At 44.3% G+C, this 22,352-nt stretch overlaps 1 protein-coding gene across 1 annotated transcript in view; it reads right to left on the bottom strand.

The window, feature by feature from the left end:
* Window positions 1-4,558: 4,558 nt before the first annotated feature.
* Window positions 4,559-22,352, bottom strand: part of FBXO38 (F-box protein 38) — a 154,037-nt gene continuing 136,243 nt past the window's right edge. The window contains exons 17-22 of the mRNA XM_075344640.1: window positions 19,840-19,942; window positions 18,344-18,510; window positions 12,254-12,399; window positions 8,104-8,207; window positions 7,582-7,695; window positions 4,559-6,154 (exon numbers count right to left, since the gene is read on the bottom strand). Of these exons, the coding sequence (XP_075200755.1) occupies window positions 5,976-6,154; window positions 7,582-7,695; window positions 8,104-8,207; window positions 12,254-12,399; window positions 18,344-18,510; window positions 19,840-19,942 (813 nt within the window). The 3' untranslated portion in view covers window positions 4,559-5,975. The remainder of the gene's footprint in view (window positions 6,155-7,581; window positions 7,696-8,103; window positions 8,208-12,253; window positions 12,400-18,343; window positions 18,511-19,839; window positions 19,943-22,352) is intronic.

Consider the following 22,352-nt stretch of genomic DNA (forward strand, 5'->3'; position numbering starts at 1 on the left):
GACTCGAATGTGCCTGCCTGCCAACAGGTGGTGAAAGGCAAGGAGAGCTAGAAGCACAGCTCTGGTTTCCAGCACATTGATTGAAAGGGCTGACTCAGACGGAGTCCAAGTGCCCTGAGCTCTGTGGTGGAGATGTACCGCTCCCCAGCCGGATAGGCTGGCATCCGTGGTGAGAATCACCCAGGACGGAGCCAGGAAGGAGCGCCCTTGGGACAGGGAGAGGGGTCGAAGCCACCACTGAAGAGAGCTCCTGGTCCGTGGCGACAGAGCCACCAACCTGTGCAAGGAGGAAGGCCGCTTGTCCCAACAGCGGAGAATGTCCAGCTGCAGAGGACGCAGATGGAACTGGGCAAAGGGAACCGCCTCCATGGAAGCCACCATTTGACCCAGCACCTGCATCAGGCACCTGAGGGAATAACGGCGGGGCCTCAGGAGAGAGCGCACCGCTAGCCGGAGAGACTGCTGTTTAATTAAGGGCAACTTCACAAGTGCCAGCAAAGTCTCGAACTGCATCCCTAGGTACGTGAGACTCTGGGTCGGAGTCAGAGTGGATTTGGGAAGATTGACAATCCACCCGAATTGGGCTAGGGTGGCGAGAGTGAGCGAAACACTCCGCTGACAGTCTGCGCTGGATGGACCCTTGACCAGAAGGTCGTCCAGATAAGGAAGCACTGCTAACCTCTGGAGGTGCAGGACCGCAATCACTGCCGCCATGACCTTGGTGAATACCCGAGGGGCCGTGGCTAACCCGAAGGGGAGAGCCACGAATTGGAAATGATCCTCTCCTATCGCAAAACGTAACCAACGCTGATGTGACACTGCGATTGGCACATGTAGATAGGCATCTCTGATGTCGATGGACGCCAGGAACTCCCCTTGGGTCATAGAGGCAATGACTAATCGCAGAGACTCCATGCGAAAATGCCGCACCCGGACATGCTTGTTGAGAAGCTTGAGATCCAGGATGGGCCGGAAGGTACCGTCCTTTTTTGTAACTAGGAAGAGATTTGAGTAAAAACCTCTGAACCGTTCCTGAGCGGGAACTGGGACAATCACTCAGTTTGCCTGCAAGGACGCCACGGCCTGCGAGAAGGCGGCGGCCTTGGAGCAAGGGGGAGTTGAGAGAAAAAAATCTGTTTGGAGGGCTGGAAGAGAATTAGCTGAAGCCACCGCAGTGCGGTGAGCAGCCTCTAGCATGGCAGACATGGCATAAGATGAAAAGGCTGAAGCCTGAGCAGTTAAGGTAACCATCTCAGGCATAGATTCCTTGGTGAGGGAATGCATCTCCTCTAGAGAAGCAGAGATGGCTTTGAGAGCCCACACTGCTGCAAAAGTCGGGGAAAACGCGGCCCCCGCAGCTTCATACACAGATTTGGCCAGAAGGTCAATCTGACGGTCAGTGGAATCCGTAAGTGAGGTGCCGTCAGCCACCGACACAACGGTCCGGGCTGATAGCCTAGACACTGGAGGGTCTTACCTTTGGGGAGTGAGACCACTCCTTGACCACCTCAGGTGGAAATGGAAACCGGTCATCAGAACCACGCTTTGGAAAGCGTTTGTCAGGGCAGGCCCTGGGTTTGGTCACAGCGGTCTGAAAACTGGAGTGGTTAAAGAACACACTCTTCACTCTCTTAGGCAGGGTAAACTGATGTTTTTCTGCCAAAGAGAGTTGCTCCTCTGACACTGGTGGATTGAGATCCAGCACAGAATTAATAGAAGCAATCAAATCACTAAGATCTGAGTCACCCTCAGAGAAATCGATGGGATACATAGCCTCCGAGCCCCCAGTGAGGGCATCCTCCTCATCTTGAGAGTCAGCTCTTGAGACAGAGCCGTGGGATGGGGAGGGGGAGGAAACCCTGCGTCTTCTCTTAGAAGGACGGGGTCTGGGATCAGATGATGAATCCTCCGTGAGCTCTGATGGACGGAGGTCAGAGGATAGGAGTCCTCTGTCAAGACTATTAGAGGCACCCTGTGAGGGGGGCTGATGCATATTCATCAAAGTCCTGGACAAAAGTCCCATGGACTCAGCAAATGACTGGGATATGGACCTAGAAAAGGACTCTACCCAGGCCGGGGGTTCAATCACAGGTGCAGCAGCAGCAGCCTGAGAGACCACTTGGGGTGAGATTCCAGGCTGTGGCACCGCCAAGTTAGAGCAACCATCACAGTGTGGATAAATGCTCGGCTCAGGCAGCAGGAGCTTACATGCAGTGCATGCAGAATAAAGCTTTGGAGCCTTGCTCCTTGTGTGAGACATGCTGCTGGAGTGGGGGCTTTGCAGAGAATGAACCCCAGGGAGAATATACAGAGGTCCACAACCGGAGACCGGCTGTGGCTTACCAGACCGCTGAGCGCGGTGTTGTGTGCCCTCCAGATCCCGAAGCCTGGTCCCCCAGTGCGCAGCACCTCAGCAGAGATGCAGAATGCAGGATGTCCCAGAGCAGAGTGAACTCTGCCTGAGAAATGGCCGCCGGAGCGAAGAGAGGGGGCGGGACTAGGGGCGTTCCTATAAAAGAGCGGGAACTGGAGGGCTATAGAGACCTGCAGGGAAGGAGGGACGCCCCAGCAGTGGGGAGTGTCCCTCCCCTGTGTAGAACGGCCGCCGGGAGGAGCCGAACCTGTCCCTCTGCATGAGTGACATGCGAGGGCAGGAAAACGAAACTAGGCCTCCGGCGAAGCCGGGGCCTAAATTTAAGCGGCGAGGCCGACAAGCAGGCACCATCGGCGCGGTTCTCGGGCAAAAGCTGGAGAACCCGCCGGAAAAGTTAAAAACAATCACATACAGCATACTCTCCCCTTACAATAAAGAACCGGGACCCCCAACATAAACGTCTCAGGTACTTAGCTGCTGAGACGCAGGGCCATGTCCCTGGGGATGAGTGCTCCGGTCCAACAGAATCCTCAAGGGGCTGTGGATGGAGACCGGACTCCTGCCAGGCATGGTGACCGTGCTGGCTCCCACTTCAAGCCAGAGCCCAGAAGGGATGGTGAAGGAGCGCGGCATGTAAGGCTGCAGCCTTGTAAATCAACCTTAACAACACCGCCGACACAGTGGGGTGAGAAGGGACATGCCGGGAGTCCAGACATGGACCCGCTTTTCTTCAAACTCTTTCCAAAAGTCAAACAATCAGATGAGAATGCATGTGTGGATGTATGCCTCCTGAACACAAAGCGATAAACTAGCTAGGACTGGCTACCAGGGGGTGTATAAGCTCAGAGGGAGGAGCTACACTTTTAAGTGTAGTACTTTGTGTGTCCTCCGGAGGCAGAAGCTAAACACCCATGGTCTGGGTCTCCCAAAGGAACGATAAAGAAAATAATAATAATAATAATAATAATAATAATAATAATAATACAAAATGGCATTCAAATTCATAGCATCAAAAGGGCTTGTGAAATACAGGTCACATAAAAAAAAAGATAAAGTGCAAATAGCAATGTGTAAAAATGCTAAATTATGTGAAGTACAAATACATCACCAATGGATCCACAAAATAAGAAGTGGTCATTAATGATGTCCAAAAAGCAATTAAAGGGTTATTAGGTATTACCATCTCCAAGATCCTAGCCCTATATGTAGTAGGTGTTGAAGTAATAATAATAATAATAATAATAGAAAATTCCACTAAATACAAATGTAGTATGTGGTATAGTTCTCCTGATTAGCTTTGTTGCTTACCTCATGTGCAGGGTAGTGCAGTAGCTTAGGTATCCATGGTTATGACTACTCATATAGTGACAGTTGCTAGTTGTTGTAACCATGGATGATACCTAAGCTGCAATGCCCTGCAAATAAGGTAAGCATCATAGCGAATCAGAAGAACTATATTACATTTCTAATTGGAGGTATTTGCTATAATTATTATTACACCTACTACAATTGAGATAAGATTATGGGGATTGGAATACCATTTTAGTACAGACCCAAATTCTCCATGTCCTCCAGCGTGCTGTGACCACCTCACCTGACACACGCATTTCACAAACGTTTCCTCAGGGACTAGTGAGGTAGAAGAGATGGCTTAAGTAGAAGAGGCATGAAATGATGCACAGGTAACAATTTAGATTGTGAGCCCCAATGGGGACAGTGAAGTCAGTAAAGTGCTTTGGAATATGATGGTGCTATAAGCAAAGCATAATAAATAACTATTGAAAGGGTATTCACATTTCCAAGATCCTGTCCAAATATGTAGTAGTTGTAATAATAATAATAATAATAATAATAATAATAATAATAATAAATAATAATAATAATAGAAAGTACCTCCAATTAGAAATGTAGTATAGTTCTCCTGATTAGCTATGTCGCTTACCTGATGAGCAGGGCATTATTGTAGCTTAGGTATCCATGGTTATAACCACAAGTAACTGTCATTATGGGTGGATGCATCCATGGATACCTAAGCTGTAATGCCTGCATATGAGGTAAGAGACATAGCTAATTATGAGAGCTATACTACATTTCTAATTGGAGGCATTTGCTAATATTATTATTACACCTACTACATATTAGAATAGAATCTTGGAGATGGAAATACTCCTTTAAGTATTTGTGTTTCTGTGACCTATATTTCAGAAGCAGTGCCGTCCAGAGTTTATTACATACAATGTACTGTATGTGCAGTGTTTTTCCGCTTCCCATAGTTTTAACCTGTTATTAATGTTTACAATTTTGCTGTTTTATTTTTTTTATTTGGTCTTTGTAGAGCTAGATTTGTGATTCAATAAAATATATACTTTTGGACTTTACAAATAATTGGTCTCCACTGGCCTCTTTATAGGAAATGTTCAGGATCTCCCTAGTCCGGTGGACCTTTTGTGCATTAGTAACATGTATTGATTGGAGTATATCCCTCGGATTATAGGCGTTTTGTTCTCCATTTCACTGTAGCATTTACAGATCAGAAAACTGACACACGACATTTCATTTACCTTTTACTTGACAATTTGTTAACCATAACTGGAAGTGTCTTGATGGTTAAAAATCCAGACAAAGCATTGTCACACATTTTACAATCTGGTCTGTGCACTTAGGAAAAAAAAATACAAAAAATACAAACTTTTACAATAACTAGAAGCTGCTCCTTTGAAGCTTCATTTATAGAATATGGCAGCTTCAACTGAGTGCAAAGAATCAGAATGATTTAGAATCATAAAAAGAAACAAAAAAAAAAATATATATATATATATATATAATACCAGCTTAAGTACTTTCACTGCAATGGGCAAAACAAACCTCCGCAGCTGCGGGAATTGCCAGTGCTGCAAACCGGTCTTCTAAAAGGAAACTTAAAGTCTTATGGTATCAAGATCGTAACAGAAGACTGAAATTAAATGTTCATTTATTTATTTATTTCTAGAGAGCATTTACGCTTCTTTATACTTTTCTTGTATTTTAAGGCCTTCGCATCTCTCACGGCATCTCCTCAAAGGTCCCCCCTTTGGCCAGACCATCACCGCAGACTCGGTATTACTGTAGGTGCATCACTTGCTCCACTAAGGCCATCTCCTGGACATATCTAGTACTCAAACTAGTACTAAAAAAAGTTCAGCTGTTTTTGTTGAGCGTGGATGGCTACCAGCATAAAGACATTCTAAAAATTAAGTAGCCAGATAGTCACGTGATCCAGATGCTCTTGATGGATACTGGTTTTGATAGTCAAACTTCGATGTGACTACACTACAGTCCTATACAGATAGCACTACCTGTGCATCCGAGCTCACCGGAAGACTTTCTGAAGGTGGAAAAAGTTATGGATATATGCATTGAGCTGCCCTGGTTTAGGGTTTGTTTGTTTGTTTTATTTTTTCATGCTGGTCTTCAGAGCAAAGAATGTCCCACCATCGTGTATGTGTAGCTTACTACAAAAAGGATCCAATGGGAAATGTTGAGAGTTACCATTAGATTGACCTTTTATCTGCCACATGACTGGAGAAGGTACAACTCAAGCAACAATGGCAATCTGTTCTGGCTAAATGTAGTCATCTTCCACAGGTTCTCCATTAACATCACAGTAATGGATAAATATGGCAACAACTCGTTGGAAAACCCCCTTTTTCATCTGCCGTAGCTCAGAAATTTCCTCGCCGATTGTTTCCATACAGATATCCGCAGAAAGCTGACCTTTCCTCCTCGGTGCGTATATCGTAGCTGATATTGAAAGAAAGAAAACACCATGTGCTCATTAACAGAGATATTAAAATGAAACTGAATTTTGAAAAAAATAAATTTGATATGCCGTAACATCAAGTCTGAAATGATATCTAATGGGTGTTTGTTTCAGGAATAGTTTGGAGTCACAGTTAAGAGTGTAAGCAAAACAGAGAACATATCCATAGAACGTTTACGAACACTGCTAACCCAGCCTTGAAGGACCAGTCGAGCAAGGATGATCACAGCCCATGGGGGAACAGAGTCAGTTTACCCCTTCCTTTCTGTGACCATTGGAGGTCTCAGGACATGAATCTCCACTACTGATGAGCGAGTTTCAATATACTCAGATTCGCGATACTCGTAATGAATACGGTCTAATACTCGTGTATGCATTCTGAATAGTGTGTGCAATGCAAGTCAATGGGGAATACTCGTAATGTAAGGAATAACCCGAATGCCGCACTATTAGTGAGAGTAGTGAATAGTGCGGCATTCGGATTACCTGTTACATTGCGAGTATTCCCCTTTGACTTGCATTGCACACACTATTCGGAACGAATACGCGAGCATTAGACAGTACTCGTTACGAGTATCGCGAATCTGAGTATTTCGATACTCACTAATCTTTAATCTCCACCCTTTAGGATATCCATGATATTCACATACAGTATTTTAGAAGATTCCTACTGGGAATCCAGAGCTCAGATAATATATAAGGTATGTATCTGATAACGTGTCCTGCTGAATTATGAGCTCAGGACTGCGCTATAATACAGACTGTAGCTCCAGTTCTTTCGTACATCAGATTACTCAAATATAACGCCGATGAACAAATACAGAACACCGGAACAAGTAATGCAGTGAGCTGGAGGAAAAAAAAGCGCAATCTGGTTTTTTTACCCTGAGAAGAATGAGTGAAGAAAAAGTTGGAAATGCTAACCTTAGCGGGGTGTGCAAGTCACAACCAACTGGAAATGACCAAAATGACGGCTGCAGTGGCCCCACAAATGTAACCGCAAACACTAAAAGAATGGGTATGATTGCCGCGCTGCCGTAGTCAGAGTCAATAGTGATTTATTTCTACGTGTTTCGGAGAGAACCATCTCCCATATCTGATTTTTCTGAAGTGAGAGAGAGTTCTTTCCGAAACATGTAGAAATAAATCACTATTGACCTACTCCTGGATGTTTCTCTGACTACGGCAGAATGGCAATCATACCCATTCTTCTTCTCCTGGTGTTTGGCGTTTCCAGAACAAACAATGAACATATATACTGTAGACCTTGACCCTCCAATATTTTACAACCTGTACAAGCCAGATAATGTAATAAGAGGATGCAATGTACAAAGAGACTATGTTATGTGGAATTGGGTCATGTAAATTATAGGTGTTCAGAAGTGGATATTTTTTTCACTCAACTTACTTTTTTCATCATCCTCAAAGTCATATCTTGCATAGCTGTTTGGTTCTGCGGTTCTTAGCGAGCGCAACCAAGGAAAGTCGGTGATCATGGAGTAGGGGGCACCATCTACAACACCTGGAAAATCATTGACCGAATTAGTCAAGATCATGTGTGCCATATTGTATACATATACAATGACCATAAGGCCTACTAGGTAACATGCACGTTATAGAGGGGGGGGGTCGTCTTGTATGAGTCCATTGACTGTCCAATTGGAGGACATCTGAATGGCTGCCATACTACTATTCTTCGGTCATAAACACATTGGCCGATTCTCCACCATCTCCTCTGTTTGTTTGAGATGTAGGGAGCTCGGATTGCCCGTAACAATGTTAGTAAGGTCAAGCATATATCGGTCTCACGCGGGTTGCCCGCTTTCACCATTCTTTTAGGTAGAATAAACACTTAAAAGTTGACTGACCGCAGCTCAGATAATAGTTGGTTTCAATGACTAATTCTTTGAAGGAGGGAAAAGTTAATTACCTTCCAGGGTGTAAATGTCTCTACCCCAGGGATATTTTGTATATTTCTTAACATCATCTTCTGTGCGCGTAGCCTCAGGAAAGAATTCGTATTTAATGAGCTCTCTGAAGAGGAAATAGCAAAAAAGATAAAAAGTCTAGGATGCATTACCGGAAAAAAACAAAAAAAACCTCACAAAGCTTTGTAGCTTAGTAATGTCAAGAATAAAACAAAAAGGAAAATGGAGAAACCGTTATTCTAGCATTAAAATATTTAAAGTTTGGGGGTTAAATATTGTAAATTCATATCATGTATATAGTAGACTCAATCTACGAGCCTAGATTCAACCCAATGTCTACCACGTGCCTTTAGCCCACTTTTGCGACAGACATATTTCAGTGGTTATTTGAAAAGAGTAACTTTAGGGTTGCTTAACCCCTTCACTCCCGGCCGATTTTCCGTTCTTTTTATTAGTTTTTTTTTTTTTTTTTTAGTCCCCTTCTTCCGAGAGTCGTAACTTTATTTTTCCGTCAATCTTGCTATATAAGGGCTTGTTTTTTGCGGGACGAATTGTACTTTTACATGAAACCATAAGTTTTACCATATAGAGTACGGGAAAACTGTCAAAAAATTCCAAGTGCGGAAAAATTGAAAAAAAAAAAAAAAGAAGTGCGACTGTATGATAGTTTTTGGGATATTTTATTCACAGTGCTCACTATATGGTGAAACTGATGTGTCGTGTGATGCCTGAGGTCGGTACGAATTCAGATACCAAACATAAAGGTTTACTCTCATCTAATGGGTTAAAAAAAAAAAAAAATTCAGAAGTTTGTCCAAGAAAAGTGGCGCACATTTTCCGCGACACACAACGTTCTCATTTTTCGGAATCTATTGCTCAGTGACTGCTTATTTTTCGTCTCAAGCTAGGTAAAATATACAGTATCTTTGTGCAGTGTTGTCTTGAGCTGACGTTTTTACCTGTACCATTTTTCGCAGATGCTACGTTTTGATCGCCTGTTATTGCATTTTGTGCAAAATGTGCGGCGACCATTAAACGTAAATTTTGGAGATTGGAATTTTTTACTGCTATGCCATTTACCGATCAGATTAATTGATTTTATATTTTGATAGATCGGGCATTTCTGAAAGCGGCGATACCAAATGTGTGTATCTTTTTTTTAACCCTTTCATTTTCAATGAGGTGAATGGGGGAGTGATTTGAACTTTTAGGGGTTTGTTTGTTTGGTTTTTTTTTTAATTTTTTTAAACTTTTTTTTTTTTCTTCAGTCTCAGGGGTGGCGCCAGTGCGGGTTCAGTCACCGCTCTATAACTGCAACCCCTGCACTGAATATTACAGATTTCTCTAATGCATAGCGGTTGGTAGTCAGTGCAAGGGGTGTGGTCACAGCTGCTGCTCTCCATACACAGAGCAGTGACTGAGGATGTAACAAATGCCCCAATACATAATCAATATGGTGGAGCATCCATGTGTTTTCAAAGAGGAGAGGGCAGTTAGCCGTGGCAAGACAACACTAGAAATTCTTGCTACAACTCATCAGTTTGGTCAAGTGATCACATGATGACACCTCTACTGGGAATTATTGGCCTTTGTCTTTTCTACGGGAAAGGGAGTGGGCAACACCATTTTAGACACTTGAACTTCATTCATGATTAAATCACATGGACTGTATCACTGAACTTTTTCACATGGGAGAGGTGAACTATCAGTGTTCCTTATGATTACTGCACAGCCCTTGTCACAGTTATAATTTAGATCATCGTTCTGCTTCATCGACTGTATAATTACAATCAATTATCTTATTAACGGGAAAATAAAGATGGCTAGTTACACTGTCTCCACTGCAGACAGAAAGGGTATGGGCTTTAGCGGGCTAGTGATGTGATGATATACTGATGCATTATGGGACTGATCATAAAGGTGTTAAACGGAAAAAGAAATTCTGGGAGTCAAGACGTAGGTTGAAGAAACACAAACTTGTAATCAGAAGGGAGCTGGGATGGAAAAAAAGATTTTGCTGGAGTGCTTCTTTATGGCTGAAAAGAATCCTATAAATGATCTAACGTTATGCTTGACTCTTTATCCTTTATATTTATGGTTATGAGACCCTCCAGATTTATATAACCGTTACAGCTTTTAACGTAAACTGCAGTTTACATTTCAGTTCTTTATTTTTCATACTTTAAAACAATAGAAGCTTAAAGGGCTTTTCCTAGTCTTCATAGATGGATCCGGACAGATCGTGCTTGTAAAAAAAAAACAAACGCTTAAAAGGGAAGGTGTTGTCAAAAAAATAAATAAATAAATAATTCAATAACTGAAAAAATTTTAAGTATTAATGTTTTAATGTCTTATTTAAATATGTTTTTAATTGAGCAAAATATTAAAAAAAAAAAAAATTAAAACGTTTGATAATTTCCAATTTCCACTCTTAAACACTAGGGGGAGCAGCTGCTGAAATCCGACCGTAGAATTACTATAGAACTAGCTCACATTACAGCTGCAGTAAAAGTGGGTGGAATCTGCCCTCCTGTGTGTGATGTCACACTCCCCCCCCCCGCCCCCCTTCCCAATCTGGGTGTTTCCAAAATGATAAGGGAAGATGAAGTTTAGGATCACAGTGTGGAGCCATTTTGCTGGTGACCACAAATGTCTAAAAGTGTCACCAAGAACAGCTGCATAGTGCTCCCCACAGAGCGTTCTGCAAACCCCGGTACAGCAATGCTCTGCTGCATGCAGGCCCATCCGCAATGTTCTGTCACATGCAAGCCCGCAATGCTCTGCCACAAGCATGCCCACACACAATGCTCTGCCACAAGCACAGATGCCCGCAATGCTGTGCATGGATGCCTGCGGCATGGAGATGGGGGGGGAGGTTTTTAGCGGCGGTGGCGCGGGGAGGGGTGTCATTAGAGACGGTAGCAGCGGCGGCATGGGGGTGTCACTGGGGATGGTAGCAGCGGGAGGAGGGGCGCCAGTACTCACACAGGCAAAATGGGCGACAGGGGGAAAGTGCAGCACACAACATACGTTGCGAGCTGAACTAACATGGCACCGATCTCCTCCCAAGGGGTGTGCCCAGATGACAGCAGACGCAGTTTCTGTGTTAGGTATAGGGTTGCAGCGCGACAGTGAATGCACAGAGGGCTGCCACAAAGGAGGTAACTGTCGTTACACACAGCAAATCCAAGATTGCAGCGCCCAGTGTTTCAGTAAAACTAGAATTAAATAAAAAATAAACAGCGAGTTTAATTTTGTCTTAAAAATACTTGATTTCATAATCACTATTATTAATACAAAAATAAAAATCGCGACACCCTTCCTTTAAGCAACACACTATATCTGACCGGGATTAGGCTATGTGCGCACGTGTGCGCTCTGCACTGCACCTAAAAGGTGCGCTTCAGAGCGCAGCTGAAAAGCTCCGTTCTGAAGCGCATGGTGCCGGCAGAGAATGTGCACTCTGCATGCTGCCTCTCCCTATAGACAACATGCAAACCGCACGAAAGAAGTGACATGACACTTCTTAGAACGCAGCGATTCGGGCAGCAGCCGAATCGCTGCGTTCTAATAGGCCACGTGTGCACGGCTCCTGCACAATCTCCATAGATTGTGCAGGGGACGCAGGACGCATGCGGTTACGCTGCGGTGCAGAACGCAGCGTAACTGCATGCAATACGCACACATCCCTTTAGGAGGCAATACTGCGATCCAGGTTTGTTTCAAATCAGTGATTAAATGACCAATAGTGAAGCGCTTGTAAGCACTGTGCATATTCTGCAGTCTAGGAGCAGTGGTCAGTCCATAGCAACAAGCTATAACTAAAAGTGTTAACATTTTTAGCCATTTTTTTATTTTTTGCCAAGTAGTAAATTGCAAAATTGCTTGTATTTGCATGAGCTATCCAACAATAACCATTTAAAAAGATGGGAATAACCCTTTAATTATAATAAAAAAAAAAAAAAAAAAAAGTGTTAGGGTTGTGATTGCCACCTACTATTCTAAATTGGTGACTGACAGATGCCTATCAATAAGTAACATTCTTCTAATCAGCATTTCTAACAGCGCGCTTGTTTAACTCTTTTGTGGCCATATGTTCCATATTCCAACAGCAGAGTCAATTATAGGAGGATAAAACAAAGGTATACTCACTGATTGACGTTTGCTATAGTGTCCATCCAGCTTCGGACACGAACTTTATTTCGAACATTAGGGGGATTGCTAAATTCGTGTATGATACAGATGTGATAAGGGTATGGACCACTGAATATTTTTCTTTCTAAGGTCAACGTATCTACCTGTTTAGACAATTAAGAAATACAACCATTTGTTTTTATAAATGATACATCCTGTAAGACTAATTATAATAAATCAGAACCAAAGTTAAAGCTAAAACAAGTGTATGATATCGATCGATGCAGTCTCCAAGTTGTGGCTCTTCACCTGCTGTCAGACGTCTATAGGTTCTCAGGCCATACGGAATATAGTTTCACAGCACTGACGTCATATATCAACATACCAATCTATATAGTGTTTATAAGAAGAATGGCTTATAATCAGGACAGCATTTTAATTACAATATTTGTAAACTTTCACATAATAAAACTAAAAATATTACATATTAAGAGACACTGTCTTAGGCCCCCGTCACACATCCGTGTTTCTAGTACATGTGATGACAGTTTTCACACGTAGTGTAAACACGTTCACGCGCATACTAATTGAAATCAATGGGGAGCTTCACACTTCCGTGTTTTCACACAGACTGTGCGTTCATGTGATTCACACGGAGACATATCTGTGTTTTACTGTCAGTACGGATGAAAAGGGCCAATAAAAGACTACGAGTCTGGGAAACACATGTACGGCGTATGAATGCTGTCCATGTGACGGGAACCAGAATTAATGCAATCAAGAAATCAAGATGTTTAGGTGTCAAAAATGTGCAAAGATGATGGATATATTTTACAGCTATTAACCAAATAAATAATGAAGAAAAAAAAACAATGTTCCCCACATTTGACACCCAGCAAGGGAAAGCAGACAGCTCCAAGCTGGTAACAGGCAGAGAAGATCCATGGTTATTGGGCCCTTACAAAGCAAAATAGAGTGATCTCCAGCACTTCAAAGAAGGTTAAAAATATTTATTGAAGTTCTATTAAAAAAAGATCCATCGATCATGAAAACGGTGAGGGGGTACACATTAAGAGAAATCAGACATGTTTCGGTTGGACCAGCCGAAACATGTCGGATTTCTCTTAATGTGTCCCCCCTCACCGTTTTCATGATCGATGGATCTTTTTTAATAGAACTTCAATAAATATTTTTAACCTTCTTTGGAGTGCTGGAGATCACTCTATTTTGCTTCTCTGTGTTCTGCCTGAGGCCAGGGCAGCCCCGTGAACCACACCGGTCTGATCTGGACTCTAGGAAGGGTGAGCTGAACAACTTTTTTTACAAGTCCACATTAGATTCACCTTGGCTTACCCCAATTGCCTGGTGCGGTGACAATCAGAACAATGGTTTTTGGGGTTGATGTCAGCTGTGAAGTGTCAGCTGGCATCAAGCACTGGTGTTAGTAATGGGCGTGTCTATCAGACATCCACACAACTAACCCAGTAATCACACACCAAAAAAAAAACAAAAACATGAAAAAATAATTTATTTCACTAAACACTGCTTGAAAGCTTCCTTCAGTTAACATTTTGCCGCAGTCCAAAAGAATAAACCGTAGTCCAAAAAAGGAACTCTGGAGAAAAAAAAAAAACCCCAAAAAGAAACAAAAACAAACTCCCCCACAGAGAAATAAAACAGGACTCTTACCCTTGTTCACCACTGTATTCAAAAGAAAAAAATATTTCCCAAGCTGGTCTGATGTAGTGCAGGAATTCAAAGTCTATGGAGCATTGTTCTGGCACTCCATAGTTTGCTTACAGACAATTCTACGCGAGACCCAGCACCTCTGAAAAGCGGTGACATCAGTAATGTTACCACTCATCAGGGTTGGTGGGTCACCAGGTTATGCTGCGCTGTGCGTGACTCGCCGACTCGATGAGTGGTAATGTTACAGATGTCACTGCTGTTCATAAGCAACGGGTCTCACGTAGAACAGTGTGACCCTGATGTGTGTTAATATTGCTAATGTCACCACTCTTCAGAGACACTGGGTCTCATGTAGCGCAGTGTGACCTAGAAATGCCTGTAAGCAAAGTCTATGGAGTCTTAAAACGATGTTCCATAGACACTGTTCATCGGATGCGCTTTGGACCTTGTGGAACCTGCTGGGGATTTTTTGGGGACTAAAGTGGTGAACAAGAGAAAGTGTATGGTTTTAGTTTTGTCTTTATGTTTTGGATATTTTTTTCAAGTTTCCATTTGTGGACTATGATGGCTTTACTGGATTATGGCAGACCTTTTTTAGATTTTTTTTTTTTACATAAAGTAGTTAATGAGGGAAGGGAACATTTTCGGGTATTTTTTTGGTGATTGTGTCTTCTTTGCTTTTGATTACTAGGTTAGTAATGGGGATGTCTCCATTACTAACATTAGGGTTTGAGGTCAGGTGACACTACACAGCTGACATCAACCCCATGAACCATTAACCAGATTGCCAACAGACCAGGGCAAATAGGAAAGAGCAGCGGTAAAGCGCCAGAATTGGGCCAATAACCATGGACCTTCCCAGCCTGATAATATCAGCAAGTGTTTTATTTTGTTTTTTTGTTTTTTTACACGGACATGTAAAAAAGTCCTTAAAAAAAGGTTTCCAGGCTTAGGTCGTTAGTAGCAGATTGGTGAAGATTCAACGTCCGGCATCCCCGCTGATCAAATGCAGCTCCAGCTGTATGGTTGGATACAGGCAGTGAAAAGTGGAGCTCAAATCATGGTGTAGTGACAGAACTCAGGTTGGGTGCCCCAACTTCTATTAATGTTCAGCTGCAAAAATTGCTACTACAGTGTGTACAGAGTTGTGCTGTTTGTGTCAGTTCATTACTCAACCTGTGATAAAAACAGCGGATTGGTGGGGGATGCTGGGTGTTGGACCACCACCAATCTGACATTGATGACTAAAGGCAGTGTCACACACAGATAAATCTTTGGCAGATCTGTGGTTGCAGTGAAATCATGGACATATTGTTCCATTTGTACACAGCCACAAACCTGGCACTGATTGTCCACAATTTCACTGCAACCACAGATCTACCACAGATTTATCTCTGTGTGTGACAGGGCCTTAAGGCTCAGGGTAGGTGCACACAACCGATTATAATTGGACAAATCCATCCATGGTTTTCAAAGATAGCATTTGTATCCATGATATTCTATGAGACTATGCACATGGCCAATTTTTTTCTTGGACAGAATGGTTAGAGACAAATCAATACACTGTATTTTTCGGATTATAAGAGACTTTTCCTCTCAAAAATTTTGAAGGAAAACGAGGGGTGAGTCTTAAAATCCGAATGTAGCTTACCGGGGTGGTGAAGAAGGGTCACAGAAGGCAGGGGGCAATGCTGTGTGGTGTGGGCGCTGCTCCGTGCGGCGGGCAGTGAGGGCTTGAAACACTGGTGCCTCAAGTTGGCGCATGTGTAGACAGAGCTCTCGGCTCTAGCGCTCATCTGCACACGTGCCACATCTGGCCCATTGATGTACCAGCAGCAGACTTAAGGAAAATGGCGCCCAGAGGTGGCGTGTCCACAGACGAGGCTTGGTTTGTCATTGAGCCAATGACTCAAACTCCGCACGCGCAGACTCCAGCCGCCATTTCTTTAAAGCCTGCACTGCCGACATCTTCAGAATGGCCTGTGCCTCACCGCCCGCAGTGAGTACCAGCATAGAGCAGCATTCGCTGCCCCAGTACAGCGCCGCCGCCCGCAGTGAACATCTGGTCCCCCCTCTTTACTGCCTGCAGCATTGTTGTACTCTAGTACCACACTTGCCTCCTGTGACCCCTGCTCCACCACCACTCCTCCCCAGTAAGACACTACTGGATTATAAAACGAACCCCATCATTTTTCATTTTTCTTTCTCTAAATTTGGGGTGCGTTTTATAACTCAATGAGAAAAATAAGGTATAATTATATACATATATACATACACACACACACATACATACATACATACATACATACATACATACATATATAAAATATTATATATGTACATATACATACACACAAATATATGAGACAAGTCCAATTTTGATTAGAGTGTCAGATCAAAATTGGCAATGCAAGTCTTTAGTGTCTCAATATTGTTAGACCCTAAGCTTGTCAGATCACACAGCCTCGCAAATGTCGCGGGCGGAGGAGGGGACGCTGCGCTCTCCCACTGCTCGGGTCCGGCTGCCGCTGCTGCTGCGGCCGCTGCTCGGTGGTGGCTCGAGCGGTGGGCCGGATCCCCGGGGACTCGAGCGGCGCTCCTCGCCCGTGAGTGAAAAGGGGGATGATTGGTTGTGGGGGTTTTGATTATGGATATTGTCCGTGACGCCACCCACGGTTGTGGTGATTTTGGCGACACCACCGCTGCTCTGAACGGGGATCCCGGGAGCGGTGACAGGGAGCAGCTGAGTTGTTATTTCTCCCCTCCGTGGGTAGGGGGTTGGTTGTCCCGGGGACCGGTGATTGGGTTGGTAGGGATGATGGCAGGCGGGTTGCAGGGCCTGGTGAGGTGCAGGGTCGCAGGGGCAGCGCTGTGCCGTACGGCACGGGGGTACTCACTCAGCCTGAGACGATGACACAGTTCTCGGTAAAACACACGGCTGGATGGACAGGTCCCCCAGACGGCTGCGGTTGTTTCTTCCCCGTAGGTTAGTGATGACTGTCTCTCCCTGCACCTATGTTCTATGTTGATTCCGATGGGTTCCCACCGGTAACCCGCTCCCCGACATGGATGTGGGCCGGAGGAGCCCCTTTTGCCCGCAGGCGCTGGCCCTGGGAAACGGTTGCCCTTGGCGGTGTCTCCCCTTCACGGTTGGACGGTTGCCTTCTGTCGGGACTTGACTGTTTGGAAGCCTAGGAGGTTCCCTTCACTAACGGATTCAGCAAATTCACGGCGACTCCTAGCCTTGCCGGGGTCTGAAAAGCCCCTGCCAATGGTGCTGGCTTCTCCTTGTGTACCGGTCCGGTACCGCCGGGCCACCGCCCGTCCACGGTCCTTACGGCAAACTCAGATAGGCCACTCCTGCAGACGGTCACCACCGTCTGCCAACCTTGCTGCTCCGTCGGGGCCACACACCCGGACTCACTATAGTCTGCTCTCTTGCCACTTCACTACTGCTCACTTCCCCTCCTTCCACTTTCACTGTCAAAACTCAACTCTTCACTCCTTAACTTCCCTAGCTTAACTGAACTTCCTTTTCCTGCCTCCAGGACTGTGAACTCCTCGGTGGGCGGAGACCAACCGCCTGGCTCCGCCCCCTGGTGTGGACATCAGCCCCTGGAGGAAGGCAACAAGGGTTTTGTGTCTGGCTTAGATGTGCCTAACCGGGGTGTAGGGTGTGGTGGTGTAGTTACCTGTGACCCCTGGCTTGTCCAGGGCGCCACACAAAGCTTTAATGATATCTATCCCCCAAAAACTGACCTAATAGGGCTTTTCTATTGAAATCAATCAATCATAGCACAAGGCACATACATTACTTAAATGATGAAGCCATTTCAGAAATGGCGCCAAAACTGAATAATTTCCTAATCTCCCGTTTGCAAGTTCCTTCAAGATCAATATACCATTTTTTTTTTTTATAAAAATTTATTTCTAAATTTGCATTTTTACTTACAGCAAGATGAAATTACAGCTGTGTATTGCTCAGGCCAAAAGACTAATACTACTCCAGCAGGATACAGCTAAACCCATACTATTAGATCAGGCGGGCTGCCAAGCTGTACCCCCACTGCGCAGTACGGCTTGGCAGCCCGCCTGATCTAATAGTATGGGCGTCACCTAATAGGCTGCGGGTTTGTGACTGCGTCTGCTAGTGTGAACAGCGCTCTATGCAAGCCATCAGTGTGCAGTTTTCCCATACAGCAATCGCCTCCTCCATATTTGGAAGGGAGTGTGATTTGCTCCTCCTGCACCTGTGATGCCTCCACTCAGTGGGGACTTAGCTGTATCCTGCTGGAGTAGCAGTAGTCTTTTGGCCTGAGCAATATACAGCTGCAATTTCATCTTGCTGTAAGTAATGATATTCTTTTTTGCTTTTTTATAAATTTGCATTTTGCCTCCCACTTTCTGTCATGAACTTACTTGCTGCATGGGGCGCAGGTAGATGATACGATTTCTTTCAGGGGGCATCCTAAGAATCTGGTCAAGCACTTGCTCCATATTAAGCTTCTTACATTGAGCATAGTCAAAGCGATTGACTATTGGGGCATTTTCAACCTTTAAGTGCTTTAAAACACGGCACCGTGTTGCTGAAAAAAAAGAAGAGAAAAAAAGTTATTGTTTTAAAAAAAACAGATCTTTTCAGTAACTGGAAGCAAACGCTCTAAGTATCTATTTCCTTACCCATTCCGTCTGCACATTATTACATTCAAAAGATAATTACATGCTTCCCTTTAATGGAGGTGGTTTCAATAGTGACAAATGATATGGCTGATTCCATGACATATGACTGATCAGCAGAGATCCAAGAGATATGACCCAAACAGGCCACCTAAAGGACGTGGCAGTGGCACTCAAAAGGCAACAAGTTACTTGCTGCCAACAATCTTTGGGTTTTCTCAGCTATAGTGTCTGAAAAAAGCCATGTGGAATGGAGTGAAGATAAATTGGCACAAAGGGCAAACAAAATTCTAAAGCTAGGACAATAGGGAATATAAAAAAAAAAAAAAAACTTGAAGTGATCGCGGAGCGCTGATGGGTTCTCGTGACAGCCAGGGATCAGCCGAGGACCCGTATCAGTCATCATGATCCTCCTGTGAACGCCAGTTGCGAGCCGGCGTTCACTGGAGAGCCTGATTTCTGCAATACAGAGCAGTGCAGATGCACTTCTCTGTATGGCAGAAGCGATCAGACATTAGCAACTTCAAGTCCCCTAAATGGACTTTTAAATACAGTAAAATTTAAAATGTTTATAAAAAAAAAAAAAAAAAAGATATGAAAAACAAATCACCTGCCTTTTGCCCTATTGAAAATGAAAGAAAGGAAAAACAAATAAATACACATCTGGTATCGATGAGTTGAGAAATGTCTGATGTATCCAAATATAAAATAAATCTGATGGGTAAATAGAGTAATAAAAAGAAAAAACAAACCTGAAAACACCGGAATTACGTGCTTTTGGTTGACGCAACAGTGTAATAAAATGCAACGAGGCAATCAAATCATCCCATCTGGCAAAAAATGGTATCACTAAAAATGTCAGCGCATGGCGTAAAAAAATAAGCTGTCACTGAGCCCCATATCTCGAAAAATGAAAATGTTTATGGGTCTCGGAAAATGGCGAAACAAGCAAAAAAAATTTTTAATTTACAAAGTTTCAGAATTTTTTCACCAGTTAAATAAACTATACATGTCTGGTATCTATGTACTCTTCGTGGCATGTAAAGTCATATTGCCAGGTCACTTACATGCAGCTTATTTTTAAAACTTCTGTAACATTTTAAGTGGTCAGAGTGGTAATTTTTTTATTTATTAATGGCACAAAAGTATTTTTACATTATTACACAGTTTATCATGCAAAGCAAGCAACATAGGATATCCATACAACTAAGGACCTAGTGGTAATAAGAAAGACTCACCATGGATGAACATCATTTTGGGACAATCCTTAAGAACCAAATCGGTGATGCCACAGTTAGTTAATGTAATACCCACAAGATTTTTAGATTTAAGGTTCAACACCTAAAAAAAAAAGCACAAACAGATGAGATTACACCCTATGAAATCTGCAGTTGTGGCCAAAAGATCTGAAATTGACATGGTACATTAGACCTGAGTAGTCTGGAAAGCTTGCTATATATTACCATCTTTTCCATTAGCTATTAAAAGGCCACTGAGGATTTCAGTTCTTTTAAACAATTTTTGAAATTGACACAAATGTGTTTGTACAAAGTGTCAGCATTTTTATAAGCATTTCATAAGTTTTTACACTTTTACGCCACAGGCACACGATGAGTATTTGGTGAGTTTTTACCGCAGTATTTGTACACCAAAACCAGGAGTGGTACAATCAAAGGAAAAGTACCATATTTTTCGGACTACAAGACGCACCGGATCATAAGACACACCCTGGTTTTAGAGGAGGAAAATAAATTTTAGCAAAAAATGTGGTCATGACACTTATGGGGCGAGGATCTGCTGCTGACACTGTTATGGGGGTAATGTCCCGAAATTATCTGCTAAGGTACCTCATCCTGGCAATGATCCTCCTGCCTTGAATATATACCCCATCCCGGTATATGCCCTTATCCTGCTATATACTGGCATCCTGCTATATACCCCCATCCTGCTATATACCACCATCCATCATGCTATATACCACCATCCATCCTGCTATATGGCCCCATCCTGCTATATGGTATGTATCCTGTATCACACAAAAAAAAAAAAAGTTTTATACTCACCTTTCCTCGCTCCATGCAGCATTGCTCCTCCCCCTGTCTGTGGCGGCAGCAGCGCCGCTGATCTGTGTGGAGCCATCACCGGTCACTTCCCTGCAGCACCGTTCGTCCTCCTGTCTGCCGGTCAGCTGACCTGCGTGACTAGCGGTGAGCACAGCGATGACGTCATCTCTCTACACAGATCAGCTGACCGGCAGACTGGAGCAGATTGCGGTGCTGCAGGGAAGTGATGGGTGAGTATGCCATACTAATTCACTGCACCCTGCGCTGATGATGCGCGGGGGGCAGTGAATACAGCCGCACATGATCACTCCAGGCTGTAGTTGGCAGGGGTGATCACGGCAGGCTGTTTAAATGCGCGCACCCCCCGCCCATCATTCCGCCCACATGTCAGCGCCATCTTCATCATTGAGGGATGATGTGCGGGAGGATGGGCGTGAATATGTAATGACCGGGCCCACGTGGTCACGGCAGGCTGCTACAGCCTGCTCGTGCCGCGGATGACCCGCTCCACCGCAGCACCCTCATTCACGGCCGCAGCCCTATATTTAGACCATTAAACGCACCCCCCACTTTCCACAAACATGTGGGGGGAAAAAAAAGTGTGTCTTACCGTCCGACAAGAAGGGAATTTTGTTTACTTACCGTAAATTCCTTTTCTTCTAGCTCCTATTGGGAGACCCAGACAATTGGGTGTATAGCTTCTGCCTCCGGAGGCCACACAAAGTATTACACGTTAAAAAGTGTAACCCCTCCCCTCTGCCTATACACCCTCCCGTGGATCACGGGCTCCTCAGTTTTGGTGCAAAAGCAGGAAGGAGAAGACTTATGAATTGGTCTAGGTAAAATCAATCCGAAGGATGTTCGGAGAACTGAACCATGAACCAAAAGAACAATTCAACATGAACAACATGTGTACACAAAAGAACAACCAGCCCGAAGGGAACAGGGGCGGGTGCTGGGTCTCCCAATAGGAGCTAGAAGAAAAGGAATTTACGGTAAGTAAACAAAATTCCCTTCTTTGTCGCTCCATTGGGAGACCCAGACAATTGGGACGTCCAAAAGCAGTCCCTGGGTGGGTAAAAGAATACCTCAATAAAAAGAGCCGAAACGGCCCTCCTCTTACAGGTGGGCAACCGCCGCCTGAAGGACTCGCCTACCTAGACTGGCGTCTGCCGAAGCATAGGTATGCACTTGATAGTGTTTCGTGAAAGTGTGCAGACTAGACCACGTCGCTGCCTGACACCTGCTGAGCCGTAGCCCGGTGCCGCAACGGCCAGGACGCACCCACGGCTCTGGTAGAATGGGCTTTCAGCCCTGAAGGAAGCGGAAGCCCAGAAGAACGGTAGGCTTCGAGAATCGGTTCCTTGATCCACCGAGCCAAGGTTGACTTGGAAGCCTGCGAACCCTTACGCTGGCCAGCGACAAGGACAAAGAGCGCATCTGAACGACGCAGGGGCGCCGTGCGAGACACAGAGCCGGAGTGCTCTCACCAGATCCAAAGAGTGCAAATCCTTTTCACATTGGTGAATTGGATTAGGGCAAAATGAAGGTAAGGAGATATCCTGATTGAGATGAAAAGGAGATACCACCTTAGGGAGAAATTCCGGAACCGGACGCAGAACCACCTTTCCTGGTGAAACACCAGGAAGGGGGCTTTGCATGATAGCGCTGCAAGCTCAGACACTCTC

The sequence above is a fragment of the Anomaloglossus baeobatrachus genome, chromosome 4 (genome assembly GCF_048569485.1).
Source record: "Anomaloglossus baeobatrachus isolate aAnoBae1 chromosome 4, aAnoBae1.hap1, whole genome shotgun sequence".
NCBI lineage: Eukaryota > Metazoa > Chordata > Amphibia > Anura > Aromobatidae > Anomaloglossus > Anomaloglossus baeobatrachus.